The sequence below is a fragment of the Oncorhynchus kisutch genome, linkage group LG5 (genome assembly GCF_002021735.2).
Source record: "Oncorhynchus kisutch isolate 150728-3 linkage group LG5, Okis_V2, whole genome shotgun sequence".
NCBI lineage: Eukaryota > Metazoa > Chordata > Actinopteri > Salmoniformes > Salmonidae > Oncorhynchus > Oncorhynchus kisutch.
The window spans coordinates 14,656,642-14,671,875 of NC_034178.2; the positions used below are offsets into that span (position 1 = coordinate 14,656,642).

The 15,234-nt window shown below is 41.7% G+C and overlaps 1 protein-coding gene and 1 pseudogene across 1 annotated transcript; both read left to right on the plus strand.

The window, feature by feature from the left end:
- The first annotated feature begins 1,050 nt into the window (after positions 1-1,050).
- On the plus strand, positions 1,051-5,147 carry LOC109890449 (GDP-Man:Man(3)GlcNAc(2)-PP-Dol alpha-1,2-mannosyltransferase-like; annotated as a pseudogene).
- Positions 5,148-5,645: 498 nt separating this feature from the next.
- On the plus strand, positions 5,646-14,390 carry LOC109890695 (secreted phosphoprotein 24). The gene is given in 7 exon segments (XM_020482682.1): positions 5,646-5,690; positions 5,693-5,759; positions 6,167-6,294; positions 8,286-8,408; positions 9,278-9,385; positions 13,784-13,835; positions 14,016-14,390. Coding segments are annotated over 7 exon segments (624 nt in total). The 5' UTR covers positions 5,646-5,660; the 3' UTR covers positions 14,132-14,390.
- Positions 14,391-15,234: the final 844 nt, after the last annotated feature.

Below are 15,234 nucleotides of genomic sequence, written 5' to 3' on the forward strand. Positions count from 1 at the left end.
TTAGGCCTACTATTTGCTTTAGTAGGTCTACAGAATATTGTATGTATATTATGCAAAATCGGCCAGCTCACAGACAAATTCACTTTGCTACACCCAATGACATATATAAACCCTAGATTGTATTTTGCTATTTACTGGCCATTGAGAGGCTTTGAAGCCTCTGGTCGGCCATATTGGCACTCCCTAGTAAGAGTAGTTCTCCATAGGAATGAATGGAATTCTACAGTATTTCAATTAAATGTTTCAAGGACATATTACATGTTTAAAAAATAAATCAATAGGAGGGACAGTAACATTAGTACTCTAAAAAATGTTTTTTTTTAAATGTTTAGCACACATAATATAATTTGAAAGTATGCATTAAGGTGTCTGTAATAGAATACACTTTTCAAAAACGAATGTAAACATGAACAAATTACTTTCTATAGCTTCCAAAATATTTGGTACAATTGAGGAGTGCCAAGATCATTTTATACACATCACTGACTACACCAGGTGGCGTTTTCTTAAGTCGTGTCTTGTTACTCATGGAATGTAGGAAGCTCTCAAACGCGTATTTGTGGCGCAGGGTTTTCAGCGCTTAGCTTTGTCCACGCACGGTTGTTGGCTGTGTGAACTACAATTCCGACGCTGTCTTTTTAACGCATATAAACGTCAATCGTTTGAAACGGGCATTCATGCCACCCCTTATATTTCATGTCGGCTAGAAAGATGCATCTAAAAATACTGTTACTGTAACAGTTTTACACAGATCTGTAAGCAGTGTGTGCCTCCAGTTGATGAATAACTACACTTACTCCCCCCAGTACCCAGTCACGCCGACACACAGGTGTTCGGAGCATGCTAAAGATAGCTACCTAATTAGCACAGGTAGCCAGGTCATCACTAGTTAAGTCAGAAACACTGCCTATTTCTACAATTTACCTTCGAAACCTAACCCCACTAACCTTATGCCTAACCCTAAATTAAGAACAAAAAGATCATTTTTATTTTCATGAATTTTTACAATAGCCAATTTTGACTTTTGTTTGTGGCAACAGTGACAACCAGATGGCGGCCTATTTCTTCAGCCTGTCTTCTGTAGACAAGCAACGTATCATGGAGAAATGGCCGTGTGGGAACCCTAACACTATCAAGATGTGTAGTAATTGAAACATTTTGTTTTTTGAAAATGAATTCTCTGATATGAAAGATATCAGAGAAGCCACAACGATCGTCAGGGGGGGAGAATATGCCTATCCTCAATTGGGTATGTCCGCATATGTTTAGAAAAGCCATGATTATTTATGTTTTTAACGTTAAAACACAGTGTCGGTATTGTAGTTCACATGGGGCCAATGGTGGGCGAATATAACCGCTGAAAACCCCCACGTACAGAGAAGGTTTTTTCGAAAGCTAGCTTGTAGTATTGATCATCCGTTTTGACAGGGTTCCTGGGCCTTGTTCAGTAGTAACGTTGCAGGTAGAAATGTCATGAATAGAGCTGCTATAGCTCATAAATGGCTCTGGCCATATACCACACCCCTTTGGGCCTTATTGCTTAATGATAATATTCCTAGCTATAGGATCTTACTACAGATTGCTCAGTGCATTCAGCATGAAGAAGTTACTTTGGTGGCTTATCTCCCGAATCTCAACTTGCTACCCATCTGTCAAGCATTATGTTGATTAGAATGTTGACATGGTATGAAAAAACCCATATCAAACAGTAATTTGTTGCCGTGTTGATTAGGCACCAAAGAGAAGAAAACGGATTGGAGCGGCCATTTTAGTTTCCCGTTTGTGTAACATTTTTTGTTATGGGCCCTAATGAACATCTCCCAGTCTTCCACATTAATTCACCCACCTGGGTCATATTCACTAGGAACGAAATGGATGCAAACAGACCCACAGGGGAGGGAAGTACTACCAACTGGGAGGGACTACCTGAACTTGTCCAATAAACGATTGTTTTAGTTGCAAAACGTTATCCATTGCAAAAGGGTTTGCTACTGTATGCAATAATAAATATGGTCTTCTCCATGTCCCAGGTACCAAGATGTCAACTATATGGTGTACACCGGCGACCAGGGAGTGACAGATCAGCAGATTTTTGATGGCGCTTCACCATCCTTCTACCTCGACCTGTCCAGTTTGTCTTCCTCAAACACCGCCTATTGGTCGAGGCCAGCCTCTTCCCCCCAATTCACTCTGATTGGTCAGAGTGTAGGCTCAATCTTCCTTGGCTTGGAAGCCCTTACGGAGTTTGTCCCAGGTGTCTACATCGACTCCATGGGTTACGCCTTCACTCTGCCTGTGCTTAAATACCTAGGGGTTTGTCACGTGGCTAGTTACGTGCACTACCCCACCATCAGCACAGACATGCTGTCAGTGGTGCGCGAGAGGAACCCCAGGTAGGTAATCGTCTCAGAACCCTGTTTCCCACTACAGACCCCCGGCCCCCTGAGACACCGTCTTAACTAGGGGAATATAGCCAGGTCTATATCTGAATGTGCTTTAGCCAATGCCTCTCTGACTATTATTGTCAATGTCATACTCTGACTACAATGGCATGACCATGTTAGTCAGAGAAGTTGGCTGAAAAGTCACCTACAGATCTGGACTAGGCTAAGATCAGGATCAAATCAGGCTAAGGGGAATATGGGATTTGTTAATACTCTGCTAACTTACAAGCACTAACTAACACGTTGCACTGCTATTGTTATAACTGTCATCAAACCTGCATCAATAAGTGTTGTTCATGTTGTAACTTAAGTCCACTTTCCACTTTATCATTGACATCAATGCATGACTTCCTCTTGTTGTGCATGCTTCCTTTCACCTCACCTGATCCTATCATGTTATGTTTTACCCTTCCCCAACCAACCGCCCCGTATGTTTCTAGGTTCAACAACGCAGACTACATCTCCAATAACCTGTTCCTGAGCGCGGTCAAGTTTGTCTACTACTGCCTGCTGGCGCTGCTCTATGGTCTGGCCGGCTCCTGCAGCGATGTGGTCATTGTCAACTCCAGCTGGACCCTGAACCACATCCTGACCCTGTGGCGAGTGACCAAACGCACCTGCTTAGTCTACCCGCCCAGCAACACCCACACCTTCCTCCAGCTCCCATTGGACGAGGACTCGGACCGGAAGTGCCATTCCATCGTTTCCATTGGTCAGTTTCGTCCAGAGAAGGACCATCGGCTTCAGATTCACGCCTTCCCGGGAGATGCTGCAGAAGAAAGAGACGGGGCTAGTTGCGGGGCCGGGAGGAAGGGAGTCGATGAGGTTGGTGCTGATTGGTGGATGCCGGAACCAAGAGGATGAGGATAGGGTGTTGATTTAAACTCAACGTGCCGTTTGAGGAGCTGAAGAGGGAGTTGGGGGAAGCTACAGTGGGACTTCACACCATGTGGAATGAACACTTCGGGATAGGTAAAAACAGAAATAGAATTACTATGATTCTATACTGCTGTCATTATATTTATATTATTAAAAACACCTGGAGTGGCTATTATTCCAATGCAAAGCGCTCGTTTTCTCTCTACATACCCAACATTTAGTACTGTATAATCCTGTACTGAGTGGAGTCCTCATACACTATTCAACAGCCCATTCTGAAATTGTAGTACATTGTTCTGTTACAATATGCTTTTGTTAATCACCAATGCAAATACCTTGTTTGATTGCTTAACATCCTCCTCTTTATAAATGAAAGATGAACGCAAACAGGTATTTTTACTGCACGATAGCAAGTTTCTCAAAATGTGTGGATACTAAAATGCTTGTCTACCTTCATCTTTCACTGTTCAATATAAATGGAGTCTTTGGTAATGCAATTCAACATCCAGTAATGTGTCTACCTAACTTTACAGCCAGCACTTACCCTGTACCCTCTGTTCTCCTCTGCTCTCAGGGGTGGTGGAGTGCATGGCGACTGGGACCGTCATCCTGGATCACAGGTCTGGAGGCCCCAGGCTGGACATTGTGGTGCCCTATGAGGGAGGCCAGACGGGCTTCCTGGCCGAGGATGAGGATGGCTACGCAGACGCCATTGAGCGGATCCTGGCCCTGTCACCCTCGGCCCGTCTGGAGATCCGACGCCACGCCCGCCTCTCGGTCACTCGCTTCTCCGACCAGGAGTTTGAGGCCTGCTTCCTGGCTACCATGGAACCTCTCATATGGACACTGGCGCGATGAGGGGTATGGGTGGGGGAGTGTGTGTGTCACAGGCTCATGGGTGTGTGTGTGTTGGTGGTTGAGGGACTAAAACTCATGCTTGTACTGCCATGATATAGGATACCGTTTGTGTTAAAGTGCACAAGAAAATACAGTGACTTAAATTAGAGCTGCATTTATTGACATGTCAGTCCAGGTGTCCACTCTCTTTCTAGAGGGTCTTGTTATATGTTTAGTATTTATGTTTTCAAGACCCCATTCCATTTTTTCCAATGTATTTGTACTTGAGGCATAACATTTTTTGTGTTCCGTTTAACCTCCTTCATGTTCCCAGTCTCAATTTTTAACGCATACAGAGAGCCGGCTGGTAGACTAGATTAGTGCTGGTCTAGCAAGGACTGGACACAACTGTGATTTTGATGGTATTCCAGGTTGTTTTTTTTGCAGTCAAACTACAAATCTCAGAAGATTGTTATAATATGATGGGGTGCTTACATTTTGTCTTATTTCACACGTATGAATTGGAAATGGTTTATTTTTCATACCCGCTCAGTCAGGGATCCGCAATTTCTGATCCCTGACTGATTGGGATATGAAAAATAAACCTTTTCCAATTCACCCATGTGAAACACAGGAGCAATTGCCTTGCTCACGGGCACATCAACATATTTTTCACCTCGTTGGCTAGGGATTTGAACCAGCGACCTCTGCTACCGGCCCAACGCTCCTTACTGCTAGGCTACATACAGTGTTGATGTAAAACACTTCTCTAGGCATTGTGAGATCTGATCTCTTGTGTAGTGTGACTACAAAAAAGACAACCTGGAATGCCAGCAGTGTCCAACTGACCTTTTGTTGACGACCAAACTCTGATCTCTGACATCATTGAGAGAGAGGGTAGGGACGAGCCTGTAGAGACTAACTTCACGATCCTGATGATGACTGCTGTAATAATTATATTTTTTTTGATTATAACATTTATAAAATACATTGTTGTGATCTTTAGTGCAATGATAAATGATCAACAAGCATTTGAGCACAATAAACATGTGGATGACAGTCAGTGCTTCAGCTTGAATGATTCCCTGGGAAACGGACATGTTGTCCTATTTTCACCATGTAAAAACATGAATGGGACAATCAGAAAACAACTGTTGTACCGGTCTTCTTGCAAGCAAACTTGTCTGTTTTTGCTAGCACTGCCTTCGCTTACGGCGGCTATTTTGAAGGTTTTACTTGCAATTATTGTGATATGTAGTTGTTTGCACTGATTTGTAAGATTGTACGTGCGTCTGCTAAATGACTGAAAAGGTAAATGAACATGTGGCAAGTTTAGTTCCAGGAAGAAGACCACTTCAAAGTAATGAGATTTCAGCCTGTAGGTCAATACTGTTGGCATTGAAATAAACCCAAAGCACTAAGGTCAGTCAGTGCTGTGGCAAGGAGGGGGGGACAGGAGGGAGAGGGCAGGGTAGAGTCTGATCGTACTGTATTTAAGGAATGGGGGAGTTGATGATCGAGGTGCTTTGTTTTATGCTAGACAGAAGATGAAGTGGTGTGTTCTCCTGCTGGCCTTGCTGCAGTCTTTGTGCTGCTCAGGTAAGTGATATACAATCCTTTCAGGTGTAGAACTCAATTTTGCAGCTGGTTCTGATAGTGCTTCTACACATGTCTCAGTCCATTTGATTTGTCATTTGCGTCCAGTCAGGTGAAGCCAGGGTCGTGTTTATTGGGCACCAAACTGAAGAAAACGAGTAAAATGGGGAGGAATAAGACATATTTATTTTTGTTTTCTGTTGCAAAACGTTTTGTTACAGTGAGCCCTAATGAACATGACCCAGTTCAAAGGTATTATGTTAATCTTTAATAATACACATCTTTAAAAAACAAATAATGAATTCACAATGCAGACGAGGGACCCAGGACAATATTACCTCCCAAATACCACGGATGTGAAATGTACTGTATGAGTGCTCAGTCTCCTCTTTTACCGTTGACCTCTGCAGGCTTGCCCCTGTACCAGTCAGAGTTGGCGTCCACGGCAGACAAGGCTCTCGACGTGACCATGACCCAAGTCAACAATCTGTACGCTGGCCTTCGTCTATACCGAGTCACCCGTGGCTCTATCAAAAGGGTAAGTGTCTTCTCACCCCTGACCTCCTAGTGGAATGGCTACATTTACAGTGCCTTCAGAAAGTATTTACACCCCTCGATTTATTCCACATTAAATGTGATAAAATCTATTTAATCCATTTTTGTTGTGTTCCAGCTTGAATTCAAAATGGATGAAATATTCTTGTTTTCTCAACCATCTACACAATACCACATGGTGACAAAGTGAAAACATGTTTTTAGAAATGTTTGCAAAAGTATTAAGTACAGCAACTGAGTTAAGAAGGACTCCTGTATCTTTAGTGACTGGGTGTATTGATAGGCCATCCACAGTGTAATGAATAACTTCACCATGCTCAAAGGGATATTCCATGTCTGTTTCTTATTTTCTTTTACCCATCTACCAATCGGTTGCTCTTCTTTGCGAGGCGTTGGAAAATCTCCCTGGTCTTCGTGGTTGAGTCTGTGTTTGAAATTCACTGCTCGACTGAGGGACCTTACAGATAATGTGTGGGGTATAGAGATGATAGTCATTCGAAAAACATTTGATTTTCATTAGCAAAAAAAAATTCAAGCATTATTCCACTTTGACATTATGGGGTATTGTGTGTAGGCCAGTGACACAAAATCTCAATGTCATCCATTTTAAATTCAGGCTGTAAAATGTGGTAAAGATTAAGGGGTGTGAATGCTTTCTGAAGACACTGTATGCTCTTAGGGCACTATTCAATCCACATTGCGAAAGTTCAGCTTTACAGCGTGATTGAAATTTAAAGGCAATGTTCCCGCTTTAGTGCATATGTCGGCTCAATCGTAAATGACCTTCACATTTCTAGCGCAGAATCTGCAATGTTTCAGCTTTACAGATGGAATATAGCCCCTACTATAGGAAAGTACTACACAGAACTAAAATATATAAACGCAATGGCGTCGTGTGTGCGAGTGGTTTGCTGATGTCAACGTTGTGAACAGAGTGCCCCATAGTGGCGGTGGGGTTATGGTGTGGGCATGCATAAGCTATGGACAATGAACACACTTGCATTTTAATCGAAGAATGCAGAGATACCATGACGAGATCCTGAGGCCCATTATTGTGCCATTCATCTGCCGTCATCACCTCATGTTTCAGCATGATAATGCACAGCCCCATGTCTCAAGGATCCGTACACAATTCCTGGAAGCTGAAAATTTCCAAGTTCTTCCATGCCCTGCATACTCAGCAGGTATGTAACCCATTGAGCATGTTTGGGATGCTCTGGATCGACGTGTACAACTTCCTGTTCCTGCCAATATCCTGCAACTTCGCACAGCCATTGAAGAGGAGTGGGACAACGTTCCATAGGCCACAATCAACAGCCTGATCAACTCTATGCGAAGGAGATGTCACACTCCATGAGGCAAAATGTGGTCACACCAGATACTGACTGCTTTTCTGATCCACACCCCTACTTTTTTTTTTTTTAAGGTATTTGAGACCAACATATGCATATCTGTATTCCCAGTCAATTGAAATCCATAGATTAGGGCCTAATGTATTTAAATTGCCTTTTATTTTTGAACCTTTATTTAACTAGGCAAATTGTTAATTACAATGACGGCCTAGGAACAGTGGGTTAACTGCCTTGTTCAGGGGCAGAGCGAGAGATTTTTATCTTGTCAACTTGGGGATTCAATCTAGCAACCTTTCAGTTACTGGCCCAACGCTCTAACCACTAGGCTACCTGCTGCAACTCAGTAAAATATTTGAAAATGTTGCATTTTGCGTTTTATATTTTTGTTCCGCATACATTAACAAGTCTATCTAGCCTAAGCAGTTCCCTCACGTGTAGACTTCTCCCTGAATGGCCTCACAGGCACCATCTCAATTCTGACAATGTTGCAAATCAAACTTGCTAACCTCTGCTCACTTGGGGAAGATAGTAGCAAGCATACCTAGGTAGGGGTCGTTACATGACTTTTTTTGTTGTTTTCATACACGTCATCACACAGATCTTAATGTGTCTTCTCTTCCAGGTTGTTCCTTTGGGATTGAACACTTATGACCTGATGATGAACTTTGGGATCAAGGAGACGGACTGTCTGAAGAGCTCTGGAGAAGACCCACAGAGATGTGCTTTCAGAGTGGGCTTCTTTGTGGTGAGACCCGATCCTCGATTATTGGCCAAAGAAAAGATCTGATTTGTCAAAAGACCAATTAGTGAAAAAAATATCCGAATTGGGCTGCCTTGTCATTGCAGCCTATGAAATCAGTGCAAGAAATAGATCAGGGTCTGTATGTATCAAGCACCTCTGAGTAAGGGTGATGATCTAGGATTGGTTTTCCCTTTTAGATCACAATTAATAAAAATACACTATGGACAGGGATCCTAGATCAGCACTCTACTCTATACACTCCTTTAAGACTGAAATACACTGACGCAGTACAATAAATAATTCCTCCCCAATACGCAGCTGACGAAGGATTGGGACTGATAAATATAATGACCACATCTCTTTAGCAAATTATTTTGTTGACCCACAAATGTAATGTCTTTTTAAAATCTAGGACCAGATGAACAGGAAAATTACCTACATAAACTGCAGTAGCTGTATTTTACATCAATACCGGGTGACAATATGAGCAAATTGTTTGTGTTTGGTCCTGGGCATAGATTACTGTGATAGTCCACTAAAGGGTTTGTGGGGTTCATCTATAAACTGCTGTTTTTTTTCCAGGACATTCTCTGTTGACAGACTCCACACACTGTTGATTTTGGCATGGGATGCTGTGTTTGCTGTGACAGACAGGGGAGAACAGAATGTCACCAAATGAGTTTCTCTCTCTCTGCCCTGATCATTCCAACAGGACTGGTGCCTGTTATAAAACGCTAAAGATATAGATTCTTAGATTCATACTGCATTCATTCTGTACTAGCATACTGATCAACGTGCGTAATTGTATGCCCATTTTCTTCTCTCTTAACTGCCACTAATCCTCCTTTCCTCCCTTGTTCCCTCTCTCCCAGCCGGCCGCCTCCTGCACCGCACGTGTTCGTGTCACTGCAGAGCTCACTCGGGTTGTGTCCTTGAACTGTGGTCAGGACAGCTCCAGCTCCGAGTCCAGTAGTGAAGAGGTGAGAGAGGGAGGGACAGAGAGAGGGGGGGGGTGCCCAATAGATGAAGAGAATATAAAGGGTGTTTTCACATTATTTCCCTCTTTAAAAAGTACTAATCTCACTCTTCTTTAGAGTGAAAGAAAATGACTCAGTTCTTTGTATTCACACTGCCCTTGGATTTGAATGAGGTCTCGGCTCTCTTACCAGTTCACTTCAACTTGTTTTCTGGTCTGAGTCCTCTTTGCATTCAAATTGCAATGCTTAGAAAATAACCAAGATCCCACATTTACTCAATGCACTGTGGGTAAATACACAAGCCATACCATCTGAACCCGTTATTGGACAGCCAGGGGTATCCCTACATACATTTTGGGAGCTAATAAATGTAGTTTGCATTTAGTTACAAAATAAGACATACTTAATTATAATCCAAATGTAAAAATGACTGGTAACAGGATAAATGGCAGAACAATAACTGCAGATATAAAAAATATATTTTAACATTTTTTATTTAACCTTTATTTAAGTAGGCAAGTCAGTTAAGAACAAATTCTTAATGCTTTAATCGAAAATGTTATACTTAATTGTACCACCAAACCTGCACATAATATTTTTTTTAGTTTGTGGCACTAATGTGAGGGGCTATGGCAGGGGAAACTGTTTTGCAGAAGCTTATAGTGCTTGGTGTGGAAATAATGATACGTTAACCTGGAGAGCTTTCTGTTCACAAAGAAAGTGAACCACCTCTTGAGGTGGTCTCAGTTCGGTTTGTTTTGCGGGGTCTGAGTTCCTTTGAAGCATTGACACTGCACAAAAATTTAAGAGAACCGGACGGAGTTCCCAAAGATTTGCTGAAAGGGACCAAGTGTAAAAACGCCCTAAGAGATGCCCAATCCCAAAATCAACCCCTTTTAGGGCCTAAAGGCACTCGGGTAGATCTTTAAGGATTTGATAGGTACACATGATATGACAACAATTCCACCTAGCCTATCAGAGGGCAAGGTTTGGTTAATACCATTCATCTGATATCTATCCAATCCTTTCAGATGGACATTGACGGATGGCCTAGAGGTAGCGGCTAAGGTTCCGTTTGGGATTGATCATCAACAGTTTATACCTGGTTCTAACTTAAGTTATTTGCCCTGATCTTGTCCACATTTGACAGGTGTAGACAATCAAGACACATTGTGATCTGATTGTGATTAGATCATCCTGCCCACCTCCAGAGGTAGTCAGATACACATTGTGTCTGGATATCTTACAAGTGTAGACAGAACTTGACAGAGAAACCATTTTAAGTCATTATTCCACCCTCTAAAGTCATTGACAGGTGCCACCATTGACTAATTGCATGTCTTACAATTATCTTATTTTTTAAGAATAGCTGTGAAATAGTTTGCATAAAGGGACCAGGAAATCTGGTCACAATGCAGACACAGTGGACAGATAACAATCTATGAGTCATCCACATACACACTGGCTTGTGGCATGTGGTTAGTAAAGATTGAAAAAAGTAAGGGGCCTAGACAGCTGCCCTGGGGAATTCCTGATTCTACCTGGATTATGTTGGAGGGGTGTCCATTAAAGAACACCCTCTCGGTTCTGTTACAGGTAACTCTTTATCCACAATATAGCAGGGGGGGGGGGGGGTAAAGCCATAAAGCACACATTTTTCCAGCATCAGATTATGATCGATAATGTCAAAAGCTACACTGAAGTATAACGGCCCCCACAATATTTTTATCAGTAATTTGTGTGTTTACTCTAAAATAGCATTGTATCTGGTCAAACACAATATTTTTGGTGATTGGTCGGCTATTTGAGCCAGTAAAGGGGGCTTTACTATTCTTAGGTAGCGGAATGACTTCCCTCCAGGCCTGAGGGCACACACTTTCTAGTAGGCTTAAATTGAAGATATGGCAAATAAGAGTGGCAATATCGTCCGCTATTATCCTCTGTAATTTTCCATTTTTCCAAATTTTCCAAGTTGTCAGACCACGGTGTCTCGTCATTGATGGGCAACAATTTTTTTCACCTCTTCCACACTCACTTTACAGAATTAAAAATTACAATTCTTGTCTTTCATAATTTGGTCAGATACACTTGGATGTGTATGTAGTGTCATCTTGCCAATGAAAAACTAAAGTTGTTGGCAATATCAGTCAGTTTTGTGATGAATGAGCCATCTGAATGAATAAATGGAGCGGAGTTTGCCTTTTTTCACAATTTCATTGAAGGTGCTCCGAATCACTACAAAACTTATTCTATGACCTCTTATACACTATATTAGGCTTAACCTTTGGAACTTTAGATATGGCTACTCTATTGTGATCACTACATCCGATGATCTGGATACTGCTTTCAAGCACACTTCTTCAGCATTAGTAAATATGTGATCAATACATTCATTCCTGTGCTGTTTAACTACCCTTGTAGGTGGACTGATAACCAGGTTGCAGCTTTTTCTTGAGTGGGCAGCTTGATGAAAGCCAGTCAATATTCGCCCAGAAAATATACCTCTTTTTATCACATACATTATCAAGCATTTCACACGTTATCCAGATACTGACAGTTAGCACTTGGTCGAAATCAGCTTCCCACCAGAATGGGCTTTAGGTGAGGCAGATGAACCTGTAGCCATATTACTTCAACAGTATTTAACATGAGATCCTCTCAAATCTGTACAGGAATGTGGTTCTGAATATAAACAGCAGCAACACCACTGGCATGTCTTTTTTTTATAACCTTGTATTGCTACCCCCTGTATCAAATGTATTATCTGAGAGTCAGAATATGAATCATCTGTTGCTAGCAAGTTGTTCATTTCATGAACCTTGTTTCTTAATAACTTATGGCTGGGGGGGCAGTATTGAGTAGCTTGGATGAATAAGGTGCCCAAAGTAAAATGGCCTGCTCCTCAGTCTCAGTTGCTAATATATGCATATTATTATTAGTATTGGATAGAAAACACTTAAGTTTCTAAAACTGTTTGAATGATGTTTGTGAGTATAACAGAACTCATATGGCAGGCAAAAACCTGAGGAGAAATCAAAACAGGAAGTGAGAAATCTGAGGTTGGTATGTATTCAACACAGTTCCCATTGAAATCCCCTCGAGATATTAATGAAGATTCACTTCCTAAGGGCTTCCACTAGATGTCAACCGTCCATAGACATTTGAATGAGGCTTCTACTGTGTTGTGGGACTGAATGACAGCAGAATGAATCAGGTAGTCAGCCATTTTCTGGTCACGAGCATTTGACATGATAGCGACCTGCGTTCCATGTCTCCTGAAGACACAAAGGAATACTCCGGTTGGAACTTTATTGAAGATTAATGATAAAAACATCCTAATGATTGATTCTGTACTTAGTTTGCAATGTTTCTTCGACCTGTAATATAATTTTTTGAAGTTTTTGTCCGACGTAACGCTGACCAGAACGAGCGTTTGGATATGTATACCGAACGCGCAAACAAAAGTAGCTAATTGGACATAAACAATGGACATTAATCGAACAAATCAAGCATTTGTGGACCTGGGATTCCTTGGAGTGCATTCTGATGAAGATCATCAAAGATAAGGGAATATTTAGCATGTAATTTATGGTTTATTTTGACTACAACATGGCGGCTGACTTGATTGTTCTGAGCGCCGTCTCAGATTATTGCATGGTTTGCTTTTTCCATAAAGTTTTTGAAATTTTTTAATCTGACACAGCAGTTGCATTAAGGACAGGTATATCTATAATTCCATGTGTATAACTTGTATTATCATCTACATTTATGATGATTATTTCTGTTGAATCGATGTGGCTATGCAAAATCACTGGATGTTTTGGAACTAGTGAATGTAACGTGCCAATGTAAACTCAGATTTTTTTTTATACATATGAACTTTATCCAACAAAACATACATGTATTGTATAACATGAAGTCCTATGAGTGTCATCTGATTAAGATCATCAAAGGTTAGTGATTCATTTTATCTCTGTGCTTTTTGTGACTCCTCTCTTTGGCTGGGAAAATGGCTCTGTTTTTCTGTGGCTTGGTGCTGACCTAACATAATCGTTTGTGGTGCTTATTTGAAATCGGACACTGGTGGGATTAACAACAAGACTACCTTTTAAAACGGTATAAGATACACGTATGTTTGAGGAATTGTAATTATGAGATTTCTGTTTTGAATTTGGCGCCCTGCACTTTCACTGGCTGTTGTCATATCATCCCGTTAACGGGATTGCAGCCCAAAGAGTTTTTTTAAAGCTACATATGTTAACCTGGGCTGTGTGTAGACATTTCTTGAAATGTGGGCAAAATCAGGACAAAGGATCCATGTTAGCACCAAGTATACACAGAGCTAAAGTGTCCAGCTGAGCAATACAGGAAAATAACTAAATCCAGATTCTCGATCAACAGAACTTCACGAGGAAGAGGCAGCAGTTGAACGTGCAACCATCTGGGAACAGGGGTAAGCAAAACCTAGCCTATTCCCAGATATGTTATTGCGGTCTTTATCTCCTTTGGTCCGTTGGCAAGATGGCACAAACAGCTCTAGGGACCAGGCTCAAGCAAAACTGGTTCAGTTGACGCCAATGTATAGAACACACAAAATAATCACTGTGCTAACCAAAATAATGTTTTGCTGCAGGCCCTGTCCTGCCTGGCTTCCCTGAGGCCACTCTCTTTCCCAGTCACTCTTTCTCCAGACAAGTGGAGCCTCAACCGATCCCAAGGGGCGACAGCATCGGCAACCACCTGGAGTGACTCGGCACGACACACCCGGAGTGTATTCAATGATGTGAAATGTTACGAGTGTTGCAGATAGAATAGGGAATGAATTGTCAGCTCTATACAGTACAATTCTGAATGACAACCATATCTGTTCTACACCATACATTTCTATCTGAATGTGACATTCTCCTTATCAGGCCCTGACAGTACTCGTTGGAAAGCAGGGAGGTTCTGATAGTGGCGCTGGAACCTAAGAGATCATTTCCAATTAAATTGATTACTCTTGTCTGAATGTGAGTCATCATTCATTTTCATGTTTTGTAAGTGGGACAAACAAGTGATAATGTCTATGAATGATCCACTATCCATAGTGATTGAAAGACGCATACAGGGTGATCCTGTGTATGCAAGACATGTGGAGACCACAAGAGGGCATTCAAAGTCCATCAACACTGAACCCAGAGCAACATTCCATTTGATCAGATTACGTTTATACAGGCAGCCCAATTATTGGCCAGAGTGCTAATTTGATAGTCAAAAGACCAACTAGTGGAAATAAAATTACTATTGGGTGGCCTGTGTATAAACAGCCTTTGTACAAGACATTAGGAACACCTTCCTAATATTGAGTTGAACCTCCTTTTGCCCTCAGAACAGCCTCAATTTGTCAGGGCATGGACTCTACAAGGTGTGGAAGGCGTTCCACAGGGATGCTGGTCCATGTTGACTCCAATGCTTCCCACCGTTGTGTCAAGTTGGCTGGATATCCTTTGGGTAGTGGACCATTCTTGATACACACAGGGAACTTAAATGTGAAAAACACAGCAGCGTTGCAGTTCTTGACACTCCAACCAGTGTGCCGAGCACCTACTACCGTAGCCTGTTCGAAGGCACAAATATTGTCTTGCCCTTTCACCCTCAGAATGGCACACATACACAATCCATGTCTCAATTGTCTCTAGGCTTAAAAACATCCTTCTTTAACCCATCTCCCCTTCATCTACGTGGATTTAACAATTGACATCAATAAAGGATTATAGCTTTCACCTGGTCAGTCTCAGAAAGAGCAAGTGTTCCTAAATGTTTTGTACAGTGTATATCTATGCTTATCATACCAGTGACAGGTATACAAATGA